The sequence below is a fragment of the Macaca fascicularis genome, chromosome 6, assembly GCF_037993035.2.
Source record: "Macaca fascicularis isolate 582-1 chromosome 6, T2T-MFA8v1.1".
NCBI classification, from domain to species: Eukaryota; Metazoa; Chordata; class Mammalia; order Primates; family Cercopithecidae; genus Macaca; species Macaca fascicularis.
Window position 1 is genome coordinate 84,400,172 of NC_088380.1, and position 23,087 is coordinate 84,423,258.

Below are 23,087 nucleotides of genomic sequence, written 5' to 3' on the forward strand. Positions count from 1 at the left end.
CATTTAACAAATGTGTAACATAAAAATGAGCAGTTTAAAACAAATAATTGTTGTATTTCTTGATCAGTGACAGGTGCAAGTTTTGTGGTATTCAATGGAGCTCTAAAAACATCTTCAGGATTTCTTGCTAAGTCCAGCATAGTTGAAGGTATGAATTTCATTTTTAATGATGTTTTAATGTAGAGTAATTTTTCTGTAACCTTTTAAAAATATATTTGATATTTACACAAGAACATATGTAAGTTATAAAGCACAGTACCACAAACTTATGAAATCAATCAGCACAAGAAGTAGACTTACCTCTCTCTTCTGCCTCTCCCCAGGAATTAGTGACTAGACTGAATACGGTGTTTATCATTCTCTTGCTTAATTGTTTTTTACTTTGTATATACATCTGCCTAAACAACATATTGTTTATGCTTATTTCAGAGATAAATAAAAGTGAAATCATTCTTCACATAGTTATGTGGAATTCCCTATTTTCATACATGAGTTTCTAAAATTTATGCATGTTGTTTCTTACAACTATAGCTTATTCATTTTAAATGCTATTAAATATTTTGTGAATGTATGACAATATATTCATCTCCTGATCATGAACTTCTGGGTTCTCTTCTAAGAATATATTCAAGAGTTTCTCTAAAATATATATGCAAGAGTGGAATTTATGGGCTAACAGATTAGTAAATGTTCACTTTACAAAGTTTTGCTAAGTTGCTTTCCAAATTGGTTGTACCAATTTACATTACCATCAGAATATATAAAATTTATGATTGGTCTACATTTTCTCCAAACATGATATTATCAGACTGCTTAATTTGTGTCAATCCTGTAGGTGTCTCTGAATATAGTCATAATTAGCATATCCCTAATTACTAATAAGCAGAGCATCCTATTACGTATTTATTGGACATGCATGTTGCCTCTTCTGTGAAATGTCTGTTCATATCTTTTGCCCTTTTTTCTATTGGATTGTGCATCTTTTTCTGACTGACTTGTAGTTACACAACTTTATGTATTTTATATTCCTCCTCTCCCATTTTTAGTGTCTTTTTAAATAGAAGTTGTCATTTTAATACAGTATAATTTATGACTCTTTTATGGCTAATGTTTTTTATTTAAGAAGTCTATGATATGGTTTTGAAAGATATTCTCCTATGTTGTCTTTGAAGATTTAAAGTTTTGCCTTTCACACTTAAGTCCCTAATTTATCTGGAATTTAATTTTGTGTGCTGTGTGAGGTAGAGAAATCCAGTGACTTTTTTTGTCATTTGAATAGGGGTTGATCCAGTATCAGATATTGAATTTTCCCTTTGCCCTAGTAATTGTTAATGCTATCTCTGTCACATAGCATGTTTTACTTGCACAATAATCCGTTTCTGGGCTATATATTCTTAGCTTTTGTTTTGTTTTAGTCCATTTGCTTAACTCTGTACCAATTCCATACTATTTTATTATTATTGTAAACATTTTCACTTTTACTATGAAAAAATCAAGCATGTATAAAAGCAAAAAAGGATAATATGATAAACATTAATGGAACCATCACCCACCTTTGACAATTATCAATTTATAGCCAATCCTACTTTATCCATACTCCTTACCTACTCTCCTCTCATTGTATTATTTTTATTATATCATTTCATTCACAAATAATATATATTTCTAAAAGAAAAAGTATTTTTTAAGAAACGTAAGCACAAAACTACAGATTAGGCATTCCAAATCCAAAAATCTGAAATCTGAAATGCTTCAAAATCCTAAACTCTTTGAGCGCTGACATGACATTCTATAGAAAGTGCTCATTGGATTTCAGATTTCACATTTCAATTTCAGATGCTCAACTGCCAAGTATATAATGCAAATATTCCAAAATCCAAAAAAAAAAAAATCTGAAATCTGAAACACTTTTGGCCCTGTGCACTTCTGATAAGGGACACCTGTATTATCACACATAAATGTTATATCAATAATTCCTGTATATCCAATCAGTAGTCACATTACCCCGATTTTCTCACTTCTTAAAATGTTCGTTCAAATCGGTATCCAAATAAGATCCTGTCACTGCAAATAATTATGTCTACTCTTTTAATTATGAGTATTTTCAGGGTTTTTTTTGGTGATTACTTCATCTTAATCAATTTGGGCTGCCGTAACAAAATACAACAGATTGAGTAATGTAAAAAACATATATTTATTTTCTCACAATTCTGGAGGCTAGAAGTCCCAGATCAAGGTGCCAACAAGGTTGGTTTCTGGTAAGGCTTGTCTCCTTGGCTTGTGGGTGGCTGTGTCCTTACATGGCCTTTTCTCTGTGTGCACTCTCAGAGCTCCAGTATCTCTTCTTCTTATAAGAACACTAGTCCTAGGCTGGGTATGGTGGGTCACGCCTGTAATCCCAGCACTTTGGGAGGCTGAGGCAGGTGGATCTTTTGAGGTCAGGAGTTTGAGCCTGGCCACCATGGTGAAACCCCATCTCGACTAAAAATACAAAAATTAGTTGGGCATAGTGGTGGGTGCCTGTGATCCCAGCTACTTGGGAGGGTGAGGCAGGAGAATCATATGAACCTGGGAGGCAGAGGTTGCAGTAGCCGAGATCGTGCCATTGCACTCTAGCCTGGGTGACAGAGTGAGAGACTGTCTCAAAACAAACAAACAAAAAACAAAAAAACACCAGTCCTTTCAGATTAAGGCCTCACCTTTATGACTTTATTTAGCTTTAATTACCTCCTTAAAGGCCCAACTCCAAATACAGTTATATTTGGGGGTTAGGGCTTCAACATATGAATTCTGGGGGAACACAATTCTGTCCATACATTTAGATTTTCTAATTCTTTTTAAATCAATTATGTTAATATGTGGCTTTCTAAGTGTGTTAGTCCGTTTTCACACTGCTATGAAGAACTGCCTGAGACTGGGTAATTTACAAAGGAAGGAGGTTTAATTGGCTCACAGTTCAGTATGGCTGGGGAGGCTTCAGGAAACTTACAGTCGTAGTGGAAGGTGAAGGGGAAGCAAGGCACTTTCTTCACAAGGCAGCAGGAAGGAGAAGTGCTGAGTTAAGGGGGAAGAGCCCCTTATAAAACCATCAGATCTTGTGAGAACTCACTTGCTATCATTAGAACAGCATGGGGGAAACTGCCCCCATGATCCAGTTACCTCCACCTGGTCTCTCCCTTGACATGTGGGGATTAATGGGGATTACAATTCAAAATGAGATTTGGGTAGGGACACAAGGCCTAACTATATCATTCTTCCCCTGGCCCCTCCCAAATCTCATGTCCTCACATTTCAAGACACAAACATGTCTTTGCAACAGTCTCCCAAAATCTTAATACATTCCAGCATTAACCCAAAAGTCCAAGTCCAAAGTCTCATCTGAGACAAGGCAAGTCCCTTCTGCCTATGAGCTTGTAAAATCAAAAGCAAGTTAGTTACTTCCCAGCTACATTTAGGGTACAGGCATTGGGTAAATACACCCGTTCCAAATGTGAGAAATTGGCCAAAATGAAGGCACTACAGGCCCCGTGCAAGTCTGAAATCCAGCAGGGCAATCAAATCTTATACCTCTAAAATGATCTCCTTTGACACCATGTCTCACATCCAGGTCATGCTGATGTAAAAGGTGGGCTTCTACAGCCTTGGGCAGCTCTGGCCCTGTGGCTTTGCAGGGTACAGCCTCTCACAGCTGTTTTCATGTGCTGGCGTTGAGTGTCTGGCACTTTTCCAAGCACACAGTACGAGCTGTTGGTGGATCTACCATTCTGGGGTCTGGAGTATGGTTACCCTCTTCTCACAGCTCCACTAGGCAGTGCCCCAGTGGGGACTCTTTATGAGTGCTCCAACCCCACATTTCCCTTCTACACGGCCCTAGCAGAGGTTCTCCGTGAGGGCTCCACGCCTGCAGCAAACTTCTGCCTGGACCTCCAGGCATTTCCATGCATCCTCTGAAATCTAGGTGGAGGTTCCCAAACCTCAGTTCTTGACTTCTGTGCACCTACAGGCCCAACACCACCTGTAAGCCACCAAAGCTTGGGGCATGCACCCTTTGAAGCAATGGCCTGAACTGTATGTTGGCCCCTTTAGCCATGACTGAGACACTGGGCACCAAGTCCTGAGACTACACAAAGCAGTAAGGCCCTGTACCCAGCCCACAAAACCATTTTTCCCTCCTAGACCTCCAGGCCTGTAATGGGAGGGGCTGTTGTGAAGGTCTCTGAGATGCTCTAGAGACATTTTCCCCATTGTCTTGGGGATTAATGTTTGGCTCCTCATTACTTATGCAAGTTTCTGTGACCAGGTTGAATTTCTTCTCAGAAAATGGGTTTTTCTTTATTGCATTGTCAGGCTGCAAATTTTCCAAACTTTTATGCTCTGCTTCCCATTTAAACATAAGTTTCAGTTCCAAAGTATCTCTTTGTGAATACATAAAACTTAATGCTTTTTAGAGCCCCTAAATCACCTCTTGAATGCTTTGCTGCTTAGAAATTTCTTCTGCCAGATACCCTAAATTATCTCTCTCGAGTTCGAAGTTCCACAGATCTCTAGGGCAGGGGCAAAATGCTGCCAGTTTCTTTGCCAAAGCATAGCAACAGTCACCTTTATTCTCATTCCCAACAAGTTCCTCCTCTCTATCTGAGATCACCTCAGCCTGGACTTCATTGTCCATATCACTATCAGCATTTTGGTCAAAGCTATTCAACAAGTCGCTAGGAAGTTTCAGACTTTCCCACATCTTCCTCTCTTCTTCTGAGCCCACCAAACTGTTCCAACCTCTGCCTGATATGCAGTTCCAAAGTCACTTCCACATTTTCAAGTATCTTTATAGCAACACCCCACTCTGTGTGGTATCAATTTACTGTATTAGTCCATTCTCATGCTGCTATATAAGGACATACCCGAGACTGGGTAATTTATAAAGGAAAGAGGTTTAATTGTCTCACAGTTCAGCACAGCCTCAGGAAACTTATGATCATGGCAGAAGGTGAAGGGGAAGCAAAGCACCTTCTTCACAAGGCGGCAGGTAGAAGTGCTGAGCTAAGGGGAAGAGCCCCTTATAAAACCATCAGATCTTTCTAGAACTGTCTCGTTATCACAAGAACAGCATGGGGGAAACTGCCCCCATGATTCAGTTACTTCCACCTGTTCTCTCCCTTGACATGTGAGGATTATGGGGATTAGAATTCAAGATGAGATTTGGGTGGGGACACAAAGCCTAACCACATCACTAAGAATTTATCCATTTCATTTACGTTATCTAATTTGTTGGCATAGCATTCTTCGTAGTACTCCCTTATAATCCTTTATTTCTGTGATGTTGGTAGTAATGTCCCCTCATTAATTGCTGATTTTAGTAATTTGAATCTTCTTTTTTTCTTGGTTATTCTAGTAAAGGTTTGTCAATTATATTTTGTTTCTCTGTTCCTTCCCTACTGTTTTTTTGTGTTAGATTTTTTTTTTGTGTTAGATATTTTCTAGTGTGCCATTTTAATTCACTTGTCATTCCTTTTAATATATTTTTTTTAGTTATTTAATAGGCATTACAGTTAATACCTAAATGTTTAACAATATAATTCAGATAAATACCAATCTAATTTCCATAGTATATAAAAAGTTTACTTCTGTTTATAATTTCCTCTCTCCTCCTTTGTGTTGTTATTGCCATACAAACTACGTGTTTATACATTATGTGCCCATCAACACTGATTTATAATTATTGATTTATGCAGATGTTTTTTAAATGAGAAGAGGAAAGAGTTACAACCCAAAATACATTTGTGTTCTTATATATTAACCTATGTAGTTACCTTACCTATTCTTTTATTCATGTGCATTCCAGTTACTGTCTAGCATCCTTTTATTTAAGTGTGAGGGACTCCCTTTAGTATTTCTTGTACTTGAGATGCGCCAGCAACACGTTTTCTGTTTTTGTTTATATGGGAATGTGCTAATTTCTTCTTCATTTTTGAAGGAGAGTTTTGCTGGATGTAGACTTTCTGGTTAATAATATTTTTCATTTAGCACTTTGAATATGTCTTTCCACTGTCTTCTGGCCTCCGTGGTTTCTTTTTTTTTTTTTTTTTTTCCTTTTCTTTCTTTCTTTTTTTTTGAGACAGGATTTAGCTTTGTCACCCTGGCTGGAGTACAGTGGCATAATCACAGCTCACTACAGCCTTGACTCTTGGGCTCAAACAACCCTCCCATCTCAGCCTCCTGAGTAGCTGGAACTACAGACATGTACCACCATGTCTAGCTAATTTTTTTCTATTTTTTGTAGAGACAGGGTCTCACTATGTTGCCCAGGCTGGTCTCAAACTCCTGGGCTCAAACATTCCTCCTGCCTCACCCTCCCAAAGCATTGGAATTGTAGGCATGAGCCACTGTGCCTGGCCTCTACATAGTTTCTGATTAGGAAGTCAGCAGTTAATTTTATTTGAAATCCTTTGTATGTCATGATTTGCTTTGTTGCTGCTTTCATGTCACTCTTTGTCATTCACAATTTGACTATGATGTGTTTAGGGCTGGATCCCTTTGCGTTTATAGTGTACTTGGAATTCTCCGTGATTCTTAGATGTTCAGATTAGTGTTTTTCATTATGCATATATTGGTATTCTTTTTTTTTTTTTGAGATGGAGTTTCCCAGTTGTTGCCCAAGCTTGAGTGCAATGGCGCGATCTTGACTCACTGCAACCTCCGCCTCCTGGGTTCAAGTGTTTCTCCTGCCTCAGCTTCCCATTAGCTGGGATTACAGGCGCCCACCACCACGCCCAGCTAATTTTTTGTACTTTTAGTAGAGACAGGGTTTCACCATGTTGGCCAGGCTGGTCTCGAACTCCTGACCTCAGGTGATCCACCTGCCTCAACCTCCCAAAGTGCTGGGATTACAGGCATGAGCCACTCTGCCCAGCCGCATATGTTGGTATTCTTGATGATATACCCACAACGTCTCTGAGGGTCTGTTCATTTTTCTTCTTTTTTCTTCCTGTTCATCAGACCAGGTAGTCTTAGTTGTTCTCCTTTCAAATTCACAAATTCTTCTGCCTAATCAAATCTGTTGTTGAACCCCACTAGTGAAGTTTTCATTTTAACAGTAATTTTGAACTCCAGAATTTGTATTTTTTTCTTATAATTTTGTAATTTATATCATTTCATTGATACTCTGTTTGGTTAGACATCATTCTCATACTTTCTTTGATTCTTTAGACATAGTTTCCTTTAGTTGTCTGAGCATATTTACAATAATTGATTTATACCCTTTGTCTAGTAAGTGTAATGTCTTTGTTTCCTTACAGACAGTCTCTGTTACTTGCTTTTCCCTTCGTATATAGGCCATATTTTCCTATTTCTTTGGATAAAAGGGTTTCCTATAAAGCTCTGTAACTGAGATACTATGGAGGATGACATTAGTGAAAGTTGCCACACTGAAAACCTCAAAAAATACTCTGCCCCATAAAAGGAATGAGGAAACTGGCAAAGAATCAGAAGCAACTCTTTCAGAACTCTGGAAACTAACCAAAAGTTTATAGCAATTGGGGATGGTTTATTAAAGAAAAAATGACAGAATCTTGGTAAGAATAGCAAGCTTTCTGTTATTTTAACTTGCCCTATACCTATCCTCTCTTCTGCAGCACAGCAGAATCCTTGAAAACCAGCAGGCTTATAGCCAATGGTGGGGGCAGTAAGGGGTTGGAGCTCCTTCAAAAACTTACTATCAGATGGTTGTCATTATTTGACTTCTCAGGTGGTTTCCTGGAAGACCCTACTTACAAGGCTGTTTTACTTGTCCTGACTCTAAGCTTACCCAGTGGGAAAAATCTTTTCTCAGGGAGCATTTGTCAAAATGGAATGATTATGCATACAGCAAGTATTTAACCAGCCTCTGTGGTTAAATAGAGCTGTGGATAACAATTGAGGCAAACAACAGGTAAATCTAAAGGTTAAAAGTAAAAGCTGGAGAATGCTATGTTGGTAAGGGGTCACATGCAAGTTGCAAGTACAAGGCTGTGCACATGCCCAGGAAAGACCTGGAAAGGTCCTATGTGTCCACCTCAGATGGACCTTGAGCCTCTGCACAAGCAGGAAGTGATAGCCAAGGTAGAGTTGTCCACTGCCTGACTTGAATGTTGAAGGCATGCCCTAACAAGCACATAGACCTTCCAGCAAAGACTAGGATAGTTATTGGTTTCAGGCATTTAAGGATATCTCAGTTCAATAATTAGACAACTAATAAGCTAACTCAGCAGAGACTTATATGTATGACAAAGAATGCAGATTTTACAGAATTAGTTCAAAAAAGCCACATAACAACAAACAGCAACAAAAACAAACTGGAGAAGACAAAATCTGATTTCCAGGGTTGCCTCATTAATTACTTAAAATGTCTCATTTTCAACATAAAATTGCCAGATATGCAAAGAAACAGGAAAATATGGTCTATACGTGAAGGGAAAAGCAAGTAACAGGAACTGTCCCTAAGGAAACAAAGACATTACACTTACAAGACAAAGGGTGTAAATCAATTATTTAAAATACGTTCAGACAACTAAAGGAAACTCTGTCTAAACAACCAAAGGAAAGCATGAGAATGATGTCTAACCAAACAGAGTATCAATGAAGTAATAGAAATGATAAAATTATAAGAAAAATATATAAATTCTGGAGTTCAAAATTACAGCAATTAAAATGAAAACTTCATGGTGGCATGCACCTGTACCCCAAGCTACTCAGGAGGCTGATGGCACCCATATGCTTTATTCTTCTTGTCAGTAGTGTCCTGGCCAGTGTAAATCCTTCGATTTTTCATATTAATTTTAGGATCAACTTGTCAGGTTTACAAAAGGTCCATGGGAATTTTTATTTGGGGTTGCATTAAATCATTAGCTTAATTTTGAGAAAATTGGCACATTTTCCATTTTCAGTGTTCCTATCCATATAGTAGACTCTCACCTTATTTCAAATCTACAGTTATGTGTTGCTTAGTGATGGGGATACATTCTGAGAAACGTTTCATTAGGCAATCTTGTCATTGTGCAAACTTCACAGAGTGCACTTACACAAACCTAGATGGTATAGTCTAGTGCATACCTAGGCTATATGGTATAGCCAATTGCTCCTAGTTTGGAAACCTGTACGGCATGTTACTGTTCTGAATATGGTAGACAATTATAATATGATGGCATTTGTGTATCTAAACATATCTAAACACAGAAAAGGCACAGTAAAAAATACTGTATTATAATCTTATGGGATTACTGTTGTATATGTGATCCCTCATTGACTGAAATGTTGTTTTGTGGTACGTGACTTTATGACTTTTGGTTTAGGCCTTGTATATATTTTCTTGATTTATTCCTTTACCTTATAGATTTTATTGCCGATGTAAATAGTATCTTATTAAATTAAAATTGTAATCTGTTTCTGGTATGTAGAAATAAATTTATCTCTGCATTTTTAAACTTATATTCAGCTACATTATATACTCTTATTTATAATAATTTATCTGTAGATTCTTTTAGACTTTTCTGTGTAGCTAAAATTATATAATCAAATTGTGTAATTTTGCTTTTTTCTTTGCAATTCTTATGCTCTTTATTTATTTATTTTGGTTACTGACTGGGACTCTTAATATAATAGAAGCAATAATCATAAGCACACCTGTCTGGATCCATGTTTATCATTAATACCTTTTAAGAAGTGAACTTTTTTTTTTTTTTTTTTTTTGAGACGGAGTCTCACGCTGTTGCCCAGGCTGGAGTGCAGTGGCGCGATCTCGGCTCACTGCAAGCTCCGCCTCCCGGGTTCCCGCCATTCTCCTGCCTCAGCCTCCTGAGTAGCTGGGACTACAGGCGCCCGCCACAGCGCCCGGCTAATTTTTTGTATTTTTAGTAGAGACGGGGTTTCACAGTGGTCTCGATCTCCTGACCTTGTGATCCGCCCGCCTCGGCCTCCCAAAGTGCTGGGATTACAGGCTTGAGCCACCGCGCCCGGCCCAAGAAGTGAACTTTTATGATTCATTTTTATGTGCCATATCTGTCACTCTGATAATGGAATTTGAGATATCCAAATATTTTTCCTCTTCTTTCTTTTCTGTCTCTTTCTTTTTTTTTTTTTTTTTTTTTTTTTTTTGAGACTCATTCTCACCCAGGATCTCATTCTTACCCAGGTGGGAGTGCAGTGGCATGATCATGGCTCACTGCAGCCTCAACCTCCCAGGCTCAGGCAGTCCTCCCACCTCAGCCTCCTGAGTAGCTAGGACTACAGGCACACACTACCACACCTGGCTATTTTGTTTTGTTTTGTTTTTTTGTAGAGACAAGGTCTCACTATGTCGTGCAGGCTGGGGCTTGAACTCCTGGGCTCCAGCGATCCTCCCATCTCAGCCTCTGAGTAGTTGGGATTACAAGCACATGCCACCATGCTTGGCTAATTAAAAAAAAAAGATTGTAAAGATGAGGACTTCCTATGTTGTCCAGGCTGGTCTCAATCTCCTGGACTCAAGTGATCCTCCCACCTCAGCCTCCCCAAAATACTGGGATTACAGGTGTGAGCCATTGGCATCAGTCTGTTTTTGAGATACCATCTTTATATTTGTTTTTTATCAGCTTAACTATGTGTGCCTAGATCCCAGTCTCTCTTCTTCTAGGACTCTGTCACTGTGTGTGTGTGTGTGTGTGTGTGTGTGTGTGTGTGTGTGTGTGTGTGTGTGTGTGTGTGTGTACGCAAATATATGTACGTGTGTGTTAGATTGTTTTGTGTCATCCCATAGATTCTTGATGCTCTGCTCATTTTTTCTTCCATGTTTTTTCTTTGTGTTCTTCAGATTGGATACTTTTCTTTATTTATTCTGATTTTTCTTTATTTTCTCCAGTTCTTTTTTTGCCTTCTTTAGTCTACTGTTAAGTCTCTCCTTTGAGGTTTCAGTTTTAGTTAGATTGTACTTTCCTGTTCCAGAATTTCTTTTTGTTTCTTTTTCCAGTTGGTATTTCTCTCAAGATTTATTATACATTTATTTAGCCCATATTTGCTTTTTATTCTTTGAATGTGTTTCCTGTAGGTCTTTGAATATACATACATATATGTGTATGTGTGTGTGTGTGTGTGTGTGTGTGTGTGTGTGTGTGTGTGTGTGTGTTTTGAAATGGAGTCTCACTCTTTTGCCCAGACTGGAGTGCAGTGGCGTGATCTTGGCTCACTGGAAGCTCCACCTCCCGGGTTCACGCCATTCTTCTGCCTCAGCCTCCCGAGTAGCTGGGACTACAGGCGTCTGCCACCACGCCCGGCTAATTTTTTGTATTTTTAGTAGAGACAGGGTTTCACCGTGTTAGCCAGGATGGTGTCGATCTCCTGATCTCATGATCCACCCGCCTTGGCCTCCCAAAGTGCTGGGATTACAGGCATGAGCCACTGCTCCCAGCCTGTCTTTGAATATATTTATTATAGCTCTTTTAAAATTTTTACATGCTTAATTGGCCATCTTGAAGTTGGCTTCAGTTGCCGAAGGGGTCACATTTTCTCATTTCTGTCTAGTAATTTTTTTTTTTTTTTTTTTTGAGACGGGCTCTCACTCTGTTGCCCAGGCTGGAGTACAGTGGTACAGTCATAGCTCACTGCAGCCTTGAACTCCTGGGCTAAGTGATCCTCCTGCATCAGCCTCCTGAGTAGGTGGGACTGCAGGTGCACACCACCACACCTGGCTAATTTTTGAATGTTTTGTAGAGATGGGGTTTCACTGTGTTGTCCAGGCTGGTCTTGAACTCCTGGCCTTAAGAGATACTCCCTCCTTGGCCTCCCCAAGCACTGGGATTACATTTGTGAGCCACCACACCTGGCCTGTCTAGTAATTTTTGGTTGTGTATTTGTCATTGTTACATGCTTTAGAAACTAGATTCTAATTACATTTTGCTGAAGAAGGTTTGTTTATGTTTTAGTAGGCAGTTTCATGGTTGATAACCTTGACATTGTATAGATTTGATTTTTCACTTTATTAAGATGGATTTGTAAAAATCCTAAGGTGTTTCCCAGTCCCCACTAATTTGACAGTACTCAGTCTTCAAATCTATTTTGCCTATAGATTTTGTAAGGGCTTCATTTTGGCTTGTCTACAATGTTTGTTAATCAGGTGTTAATAAAGTCTATTCACTTTGGTTGGTCCACATGACCAAATTCCCCAACATTATTTAACTTCTATTATCTCCATTCTGTTCCCCATGCTATAACACTACGCTATGTTTAAGCCTCATCTAGTCTCACTCTTGTTATTGTGTCCCCAGTTCTAGTCCAAAGACTTCAAAGTCTTCCATGCAGTTTTCTAGTGCCCCACTCTTAAGTGTCCTGACTGCAGATTCTAGGCTTCACCGAACTCTTCATCTCTGAGTTCTCAGCCAATAGGGCCATTGTAGACTTAGTGGGTCACCTTGAAGAAATTATCCCCAGGCAGAGAGCCCAGGGCAGAGAGTAAGGGCTCTCTGTCTGGGAATAATTTCCTCTCTGTGCCTGGAGATAACTGTGGGCTTAACCTCTTCAGATTCCCTCTAGGGATCTCAGTATTGCACTGCCTATTGTCCAGAACCTAAAAACAGTTATCTCATATATTTTATCTAGTCTTAGGGTTGGTTGTCACGAAAGGGCTATCTGGTACGAGTTATTTCATCATAGCCAGAAGCAGAAATTCTCATCTTTGTTTCAACCTTAAAAAAAAATTCTTAACTTTGCAAAATACTTATTTCCTAGTGGAAAACAACCATTAAGATGATTAGCAAATGATTTAAAACTTGAATCTTACACAGAACATATTTTGGTAGCAAATTTTATGGCTTAGATATACACATTGGTATTTGGCAAAATAAATGTGAAACTTACTCTCATTTCTAGATGGCTTAATGGTACAAATAACTCCAGAGACCATGAATGGCTTGCGGCTAGCTTTACGAGAGCAGAAAGACTTTAAAATTACATGTGGGAAAGTTGATGCAGTAGACCTGAGAGAATACGTGGATATCTGCTGGGTAGATGCTGAAGAAAAAGGAAACAAAGGGTAGGAATTTTTAAATTCTAAAATATAATTGATTTGAAGGGAAGTGCAGGATTAAAACATCCTATTAATAAAATTAAGTATTTTATGAACGAATCAATTTTTATACCATCAATTTAAATGCCTTTACTCAAATTAATGAATGCAATCTGTTTTTCAAACATGTACCTAACTAGCTTCATAAATGGTGGTGTGGTTTTTGGGCCAGGATGGTCTATTTGGGAGGGGCTTGATGATGAAACATCCATTGTGTACCAGTGTGGGCTTGATGCCACAGCTGAGAAAGGCAAGACACTTTTTCTTTCAGATGGTACCTATTTTTGTCACATAAGTAAAAGATTCCCTTTGGAAGATATATACTGTATTATTTTGATTCACTATAAATGCAAACAACTGAATTTAATAATATTTACATTAGAGGCCTTACAGATTATTACTGCCACTCCTTCCTCTCTTCAGTTACCCATTTTCTTTCTTTTTTTGAGATTAGCTAAGGGGTCTGGAGCAAAGAAGGAAGAAGAGGGCTGAAGGATTCCAAAACAGAGTTTTTGAATTCATGAGGCAGCTTTTTTATTAGACTATCTAAGGTATTTTAAACTTCAGGTCTGAATTGGGCATATGAAAAAGGAGATATAATTTATTGATGAACAAAAAAAGATTACTACACAATCAAGAAATCTTGGTAAATGAATATGAACTACAGATTTAATTATTTTGTATATAATGGAGATATCTTCTTTTATATTTTTTCTCTTATTCCGTCTGTTCACATCTAATAATTCATTTCAAAAAACACATTAGTGCCAATAATTCTATTGTATTATGTTTTATTTCATAGTGTTACCAGTTCAGTGGATGGAATGTCATTACAAGGATTTCCAAGTGAAAAAATAAAACTGGAAGCAGATTTTGAAACTGATGAGAAGATTGTAAAGTGTACCGAGGTAGCTAAGGAAGAAGGTCCCTTTACATGCTGTGTTTCAGTATGATTTTTGTTCTTTGGAGATTGTGCATACTCAATCTCTAAATATTTATGCATAGCTTATTATACTTTTTATGCTACACTTTGAGACACACACATTTCCACCCCAGACTTTTATACACCAGAATTGGTTTCCATAGGGTTAGTTCAGGCTATCAAATGGTGGTACTGCCTACCATCTGTGTTGGCAGCATTGCCATCTTAGTACTGTAATTAATGTTACTTGACCATATTTTCATTTTCCTCAGATATTATGAAAAATAAGATATTTTATTGTCATTTATTTATAATCAGCATTCACATATGAAAGTTATTTTTTCATGCTTTAGTATTTTCTTTAAATTAGAGGATATGAAACTATAGACCCCCAACTCCTTAGTCTACCTCCTTATTCCCCCTCATATTTATTTCTTATGCATTCTTTGTGATTTTATTACATGTGCAAAATAGAACCTATAGAGAATATAGGCACAATGGAACATGATTTGTTTTATCTTAACTTCATATAGGTGTTCTTTACAGGATAGACTCATACTGATTTAATAAGGCTTTCCTTGCTACAAATTAACTTCAGGCAAAAATTGCTGAGATGTTTCCATATTTACCATAACTTTTGGTTTTATGTTTTTACTTATAGTACAGATCAAGCTATTGATATTGAATTCTCACAACTAATGATTTTCGTGGTACTTTACATTGGAATTTAATTAAACTTGAATTGAAAGCAGCAATTGTTGCATTTTAAAGTTACTTTTAATTTTAATCATGACTTGTTGCCTAATTAAATATATTTCAGGTGTTCTACTTTCTAAAGGAACAGGATTTATCTATTTTATCAACTTGTTATCAGTTTGCAAAAGAAATAGCCATGGCTTGTAGTGCTGCCCTGTGCCCTCACCTGAAAACTCTGAAGAGTAATGGGATGAATAAAATTGGACTCAGAGTTTCCACTGACACTGATATGGTGAGGCCTGTTTTTGTGATGTATTTTTGAAATGAATGTATTGCATATTAAAATAGTGAAGTTTTTCTTCAACCTTTTGAGATGAAAGAGAATGAAAATTGTTGAGCATCAAATGTGTGCTACACACTTCACATATATTATCTGTATTAATCTCCACAACAGGGGTCAGCAAACTTTTTTCATAAAAGGACAGACAGTAACTATTTTGGACATTGTAGGCAGTATGGTTTCTTTCACAACTACTCAACACTACCGTTATATTGGGAAAGCAGCCATTCACAGTATGTAAACAAATAAGTGTGGCTATGTTCCAGTGAAATTTTGTTTACCCAGTGGGGCCAAGTTTGGCCTGTAGGCCATAGTTTACTGAACCCTTCTCCATGACTACTCTGCCTTTTATAGGTAGGTTTTTAAATTTACTTATTCTGCTTAGATTCTATATGTACATGACTTAAAATCTTAAAAGTCTAAAAGTGTATATATAACAGGACCACCTCACTGAATATTTGCAGAGAGCAGCATTCACACTGTATTCTATGTAACTGGTGGACTCAAGATAATAACTCCAGACTACAATGTAAATGGTTCCCAGTAGAGTTGTATAAGGCAACAGCCTTGGAAATGTCTTTCCTACTGTTGACATCCAACCCATCAGTTCACCTCCATACTTTTCTTTATCCTCCCTCTCCGGCCAAGCAATCAGTGTTACTCATTTCTTATGTATTCTTTGTGATTTTATGCATGTACAAGCAAATAAGTGTGTGTCCTCCTTTTTCATCTCCCCCTTTTACAGATTTTTTACCTTCTTTAATATATCTTAAAGGTATTAGTACTAGTATACATTTTTTTTTAAAGTGACATAGTAGTTGATTATATAAATGTACCATAATTTATCTAACTCGTTATTCGTGCATATTTGATATATGTTGATAGACATTCAGGTTGTCCACAATATTTTGCTTTTACATAGTATAAGTATATCTAAGAATTCTGAGTAGAATTTCCAGGCCTGAGTATATACTCAATAGATGTTACCATATTATCGCATATAGAGGTTATATCAATTTATATTTATTTTCTCCAGCAATTTGTGAGAGCTCTTTCCCCCACATCCTTTTTTTGAGACAGAGTCTCATTCTGCCACCCAGGCTAGAGTGCAGTGGCATGATTTTGGCTCACTGCAGCCTCTACCCTCTGGGTTCCAGCAGTTCTCCTGCCTCAGCCTCCCAAGTAGCTGGGACTACAGGCATGTGCCACCACACCTTGCTAATATTTGTATTTTTAGCAGACATGGGGTTTCACCATGTTGGCTGGACCAGTCTTGAACTCTTGACCTCACGTGATCCGCCCACCTTGGCCTCCCAAAGTGCTGGGATTATAGATGTGAGCCACGGCACCTGGCCTCCCCCACATCCTTATCAAAGAAGTATATAATCAAACTTTTGAACTTGGACAATTTGATAGGTAAAAAATAATACCGCGTTACTATTAATATTATTACTTTTTAAAGAGATGGGGTCTCACTGTGTTTCCCAGGCTGGTCTTGAACTCCTGGGCTCAAGCAATTCTCCTGCCTCGGCCTCCCAAAGTGTTGGGATTATAGGTGTGAGCCACCACGCCTGGCCCCCGGTGTTATTTTAATGCATATTTCTCTTAACAAGGAGTGATAATCATTTTGCATGTAAAAACAATTGGTTTTTCTTTCAACTTTCAGTTCAAATCTGTTAGGAAAATATTTCTAATTTTTTAGGAATAGGAATATTTATTTTCCTAACAGATTTGAACTGAAAGTTCTCTTTCTGACATCCAAGTAACTCTTTCCAACATCCAATATAGATTTTCAAATCAGACTTCATTAGAATAGTTAATCTAAACATGGGTGAGTTCATATGCTGAAGGTTTGCTTTTCTTCAGCCAGGATATGTTTTACTCATAGTTCTCACTGGAAAAGGGGTTTTGTTTTTATCTCACTATTAAAAGCCCTCTTTTCAAGGAAGCACCCACTATTTGTTATTTGAGTAAGCACTGTAAATTTTTTTTTAGCTAAATGTATTAAAATGTAATTTGCACCAATGTTAGAGTCTAATATTAAATATTATTGCAATAACAAATTTGAAATTTAAGTATTTTTAATACCATGGGGTTTTTAATTTAAGTAGTGTCGGCAGTTATTCAAAGCTTAATCCCTCTAATTTGTTTATGTGTTCATTTAGAGGAAACATAAAGTATGACATAGTGGAATTTTATATTTATGATATATGGGGAGGGACAATTATAGTTTATGTAGTAGATAAAAGATACAGGAGAATGTAGAATTTTTAAAATAAATATATCAATATTTTATTTAACATGCTTGAACTGATATTTTAAAATATTTCACTTATTTTATATTCACATTCTGAGCTAGACAAGATTGTTCATTTTCTTATCAAGATGTTTTTTTTTTTCCAGGTTGAATTTCAGGCAGGATCTGAAGGCCAACTTCTGCCTCAGCATTATCTAAATGATCTTGATAGTGCTCTGATACCTGTGATCCATGGTGGGACCTCCAACTCTAGTTTACCATTAGAAATAGAATTAGTGTTTTTCATTATAGAACATCTTTTTTAGTGAAAGAATGTGCCGTATTACATATTGCAACCTGATTTGTTAAAACTAACTCCAGCACTAAAGCTGAAATGCCACAAACACTAAAAGTATAAATATGTCTGATTTTTGAAACACATAAGCTTTACTCTTTAGGCAGGAATGATCTTTTCAAATCATTAGCACAATATTTAAATATCTAAAAATTTAAGAGATCCATACTTTTTGAAGCTTTACAATTAATTTAAGTACTAAAAAGACAAAGATTTCTTCTAAGAAATTTGTAGCATTTACTGTGTTATTTAAATGCTAAGCCAAAGTATCTGCACTTAGGTATACCTCTTTATGCCAATAATGATTTTAATGAGGCTCTTTTCAGATGTAACCTTATGAAGGAAATATCTGTTTTGTGTATATGCCAGTTAGAATACGGGTTTCTAAAGTCTGTCAAAATTGTATTTCAGTGGCACAAAAACCAGTTTCGAGATCTTAGACTTATAATTCTTTGAATAAAGCTGATAACTTATTTGTATAATTGGAGTGGAGACCTACCTCCATAATTAGATAAACTCTTTTTGGATTAAAATCAGAATTTTGCCTTTTTTCTTCTCAAATTATTACATATGTATGTATTATATATCCATATATATATAGTTTTTCCTGATTAAATGGATATTAAAATAATTGTGGGTGCTTCAGGACTTTTTGCTTCTATATTTAAGTATATTGTTTTTATAGCAAGAACATATTCTGAATGTGTTTTATAAATCTTTAATAATTTATATATAGGTAATATTTTTGTATCACAGTGCATTATTTTTTTCCTCCTTTCCTTCCAAAGTATACCACTGTATTTACCACTTCTAAGAGTGACTGACGACAGGCCAGATGACCCTTGAAGTAGTCATTATGTAGCAATAAATGAAGCCTGAAACAGGTTTTTTTACTTCCACTTTAATCCTTAGAAATTTCTTGGCAACTCAGCATATTTTCACTGACACCAATGTATAAGTATAAATTTAAATGAACTAATTACTTTTGCATATTTTAAATTCTTTATATGGTAGTTATTTTTTATAACAGGATATTAACATAAGTTAAATCCTATGTATTTGAAATTGTTACAGAGCTTTCCTCTTCAAACATCAAAAAAGTGGGGGGCATACTGTAGTCCTGTCATTTATGTAAAAAATTTAATCATTATTTTGATGCTTTAAATATTCTTATGTGTAATATGTTTTTGTATCAAAAACACTGATATATTTCAAGAAAAATAAATTATGTTAAATAGCCCTGTTTTAAGAAAAATATTTATGAAGCATCTCAACTTGAAGATCAAGTCAAAGTTATAACTCAGGATCTGAGGTCTCAAGCTAGGAGAGACTGAGAATTTTAATCAGTTTGGGCATATAGTTTGGACTGAATCACATCTGTAGTACTAGCCAAAGACAATTTGGAGGAGAATATCAGCCTTCTGGAAGTAGCTACTTCATGAACAATGTAAAGTGTTGCAGATATTCACTAAAATGACAACCTGTTATAATTTGTGAAATGTATTGAAATGGTGTAAGATGCAAACAATTGCATATCAAACCCAATTTATGTTTTCTTAATATAGTGTGTGTATTCTGCCGTGTAAGTAACTGCACAGTCTTAAAGTAACCAAATGGTAGAGGGCTGTTCCATGATGGAATAGCTTTGGATTTGTTTTCTTAAAATCTCTACATTCAATAAAAATTGGAATTACGTGCCTGAAGTTTGGAGGCACATTTTGAAGTATTCTTTGTAGATATATAGTATGTTTCTGAATGTTACTTATTTGGTCATTGGTACATAATTTGAAATTTTAATTTTTTAAGAGTGAAGAAATAGAATAGTTCTTTGTACTCAGTCTGCAATGATCTATTTTTGGCTTATGTCTTTTAATACTACTCTCTTTCTCTGAATTTTGAAATATGAAGTAAAAGTTAGCCCATCTGTTTTATGCAGCTGTTCAACAAACTTTGTGTGTTTTTATACTTGCTACATGCAGAGCACTTTACCAGGTTTCTAAGCAAAAATTTCTAAAAATGATTAATTGTTCTGGCAGAATTAGACATAGTTCTTTATCAACATTTATGGATTCCATGCCACAAGTAGTATGCGCTTAAGTGCAGAGTATGACAACAAAAAGAGTAGGATTTGGCCATGTAGGAACAAAGATTCAATTGTGGGAAATTTCCTGTTTCTGAAAATTGCATGCTTGGATATTTACATCATGTTCCTGTTGAAAACAATTCCTGATTAAAATACAAGAATAATCTTAAAACATCAAAGAGATTTTCCAGACAATAAGGAATGCCTAGTCCAAAAGTAAAGAGAATAAGAGAAGCGAGCATGGATCCTTACTCTGACAACCTTATGAGTGAGGGGGACAGAAATTAAAGTTCAGGGCCCATATAAGGTGATGCATATAACAGGAGACCCTCCACACAATAGGCTGAGATCCCCAAATAGTTTCACCTTTAGGATGATAATGAATCAGAGGTGGAAGAATCAATGTAAAAGAACAGGCAAGTTTAGAATTGCCCCAGTGATCTAAATAATCTTAAGCACTGAACTTCCTTTAAGGTGTTCCCACACTAGTAATGCCTCCGGGTGACAGAGAAAGTAAAATGTAAATACTTTCCATGGAAAAGTAATTTCACTGTAGTCCTCAAATTACTTTTCAAATATGTCTAGTAACACATAGTAAAAAATAAGTAGTCATATAAGGAAACTAGATTACAGAGGCAAGAATTACTTGAAGCAATGAAAACAAACTCACAGATGTAGTATTAGATTTGTTTTATACACAGGTATTAGATTTGTTTTCTTTGCTTAAAGAAATAAAGTCAGGTGTGTGAATGTACTTGCAGGAAATGGGAAACTATACTATAAAAAGTTGTGGAGCTAATCTGGGAAAGAACTGAATATAAACATTTCAAGAATATGCATTAAAAACTGCACTTTAAAACTCAGTAAATAGATGTAATAGAACACAGCCAATCAGGGGTAATTTATAAACTGGAAGATAACTCAGGAGAAACTATTCACAGAGCAACATGGGAGACAGCTGGAAAAAAACAGAAGACCCATAGAGAATACAGTGAAAAATTCTAATGTGTTTCATTAGCTGTGAGGAGAGGTGAGAATAGGACCGAGCAAATACTTAGATAGAATGCAGAATTCTAAAAACTGATGAAAGACATGACCCCACACATTGTAGAAGCCAGACAAATCCCAAACAGAATAAACTAGAAAATCCACACATAGACACATAACAGGGCCAGGTGCAGTGGCTCACACCTGTAATCCCAGCACTTTGGGAGACCAAGGCAGGATGATCACGTGAGCTTGGGTTGAGACCAGAGTGAGCAACACAGACAGACACTCTCTCTAAAAAATAAAATAATTTTAAAAAATAGCCAGGTGTGGTGGCTATGCCTGTGGTACCAGCTTCATGGGGGCTGAGGTGGGGGGATCACTTGAGCCCAGAAGGTTAAGGCTTCAGTGAGCTGTGATCGTGCAACAGAGAAAAACCTTTTCTCAAAAAAATAAAAAGGAAAAAGAAAAAAGACATTTAACAGGACAACTGGAAATGCTAGCTGACAGAGAAAAAGAGTCCAAGGAGCAATTTGTTCTTTCTAGTCAGAGGACCAGAAAGGAGGTTGGAGGCTATGGGGCAAAACCGTTTTTAATTTAATTGTACTATTCTAAGCCTCAAGAAAGATGCAGTAAGACCCACCTCCCCAACAGTAGACACCATGGGTAATGACTTGGAACATTCTGGACTTTCCTTGCTCTACATCAATCCCGCAGCAGTAAAGAGGTATCACTCTTCTCTTACCCCTGGTGCACTAGTGGCAGACATTGCAGGGCAGAACACTGGCAATGGTGTGGGGAGGCTTAAAGCCCTGACTTTCTGGCCAGAAACCAAGAATGGGGTTCTAGAAACCAGAGTATAGGTAAGATCACAAATAGGAGGGAACTAAAGGAAAAGAACCCTTAAAACTGTGAATAAAATCCTGGGATCATCTCCCAAGCTGTGTATGTGTGAAACTCACCAGAAGCAAGGTGAGCAAAGGTTCTGAATCCTGAATTACAGTGTAGGCCACTGTCCAGGTTTCAGATTAGCCACCAGATGGTGCACAATTGGGGCAAAGAACAGCTTAACAAAGGCAGTGAAAACTAACATTGGAACCACAGCCACCAAAAAACGGCCAGGATGTGTGCTTTGAAACTTAACTGGATTGATGGTCTGTTAAAACAAAAAACAAAACAAAAACATTCTTATGAGGATTTAAACAGGATAGAGAATATCATAATATTCCAAATATATCCCAGAAACAATCCAAAATTACTTGGCAAAGAACTAGTGAAACCTAAGCAACTCTCCAGGGAAAAGACAATGAACAAGAGCCAACTCTAAGGTTACCCAAATGTCAGAATTATCAGAAAAAGACTTAAACTAGTTATTTTATTTTTTATTTTATTTATTTTTGAGACAGTCTCTATCACTCAGGCTGGAGTGCAGTGGCATACTCTTGGCTCACTGCATCCTCCACCCCCAGGGTGCAGGTGATTCTCCTGCCTCAGCCTCCTGAGAAGCTGGAACTACAGGTGTGTACCACCATGCCCAGATAATTTTTTGTATTTTTAGTAGAGACTGAGTTTCACCCTGTTGGCCAGGCTGGTCTCAAACTCCTGACCTCAAGTGATCTGCCTGCCTGGGCCTCCCAAAGTGCTGGGATTACAGGCATGAGCCAGCACACCTGGCCGTTAAACTAGTTATTTTAATCATGCTACACAAAGTAAACAAGACATTTCTCCAAAGGAAATATATAAAGTAAAGGTAAACACTGTTGAAATAAATGGAAAGCTAAAAGTCTCAGCATAGAAGCTATAAAAAGAATCAAGTGGAAATTATAGAACTGAAAATACAATAACAAAATTTACTGGAAGGTCTCAACAACAAGATGAAGATGACTGAGGGAAGAGTCAGTAAATTTGAAGATACATGAGCAGAAATTATCCAGTCTGAATGACAAAGAGAAAAAAGTGAAAAAAATGAGAAGACTTTGGGGATCTGTAGGACAATATCAAACGGTCTAATATTCATGTCTTAGGAGTCCAAAAAGAACAATTGGAAGAAAAAATATCTGAAGAAATAATAGTTGAAAACTTCCAAATATTTGGCAAAAGACAAGTATTTACATACATTTACATAGTATTCTATTTAAAACAGGTCTACTGGCACAGCAAATCCCAAAAAGGAAAACCGCACCCAGGCACATCATAATCAAAGTGATGAAACCAAGTGTAAAGAAAATATTTTGAAAGCAACTGGCAGAAAACAATACTTTGTATATAGGAGAACCAAAGATTTCAGTGATGGCAGATTTCATCAGAAACCATGGAGCAACATTTATAAAGTGCTTTAAAAAAGCAGCAAAACTGTCAACACAGAATCCTTTATCCAGCAAATATATTCTTTTTTTTTTTTT

The 23,087-nt window shown here is 36.9% G+C and overlaps 1 protein-coding gene across 9 annotated transcripts in view; it reads left to right on the forward strand.

Annotated features, from left to right (window-relative positions):
- The window catches only part of ZFYVE16 (zinc finger FYVE-type containing 16), a 65,265-nt gene extending 45,947 nt beyond the window's left edge, over nt 1-19,318 (forward strand). For 7 of the 9 annotated variants that reach the window (XM_005557272.5, XM_073993689.1, XM_015451638.4 and 4 more), the window contains 5 exons: nt 68-148; nt 12,871-13,033; nt 13,869-13,974; nt 14,809-14,976; nt 17,428-19,318. In XM_005557272.5, the coding sequence (XP_005557329.3) occupies nt 68-148; nt 12,871-13,033; nt 13,869-13,974; nt 14,809-14,976; nt 17,428-17,586 (677 nt within the window). In that variant the 3' untranslated portion in view covers nt 17,587-19,318. Of the gene's footprint in view, nt 1-67; nt 149-12,870; nt 13,034-13,868; nt 13,975-14,808; nt 14,977-16,261; nt 16,438-17,427 lie in introns of those variants that run through there. The other 2 variants (XM_073993687.1, XM_073993688.1) reach the window with 2 other exon arrangements.
- The last annotated feature ends 3,769 nt before the right edge of the window (nt 19,319-23,087 follow it).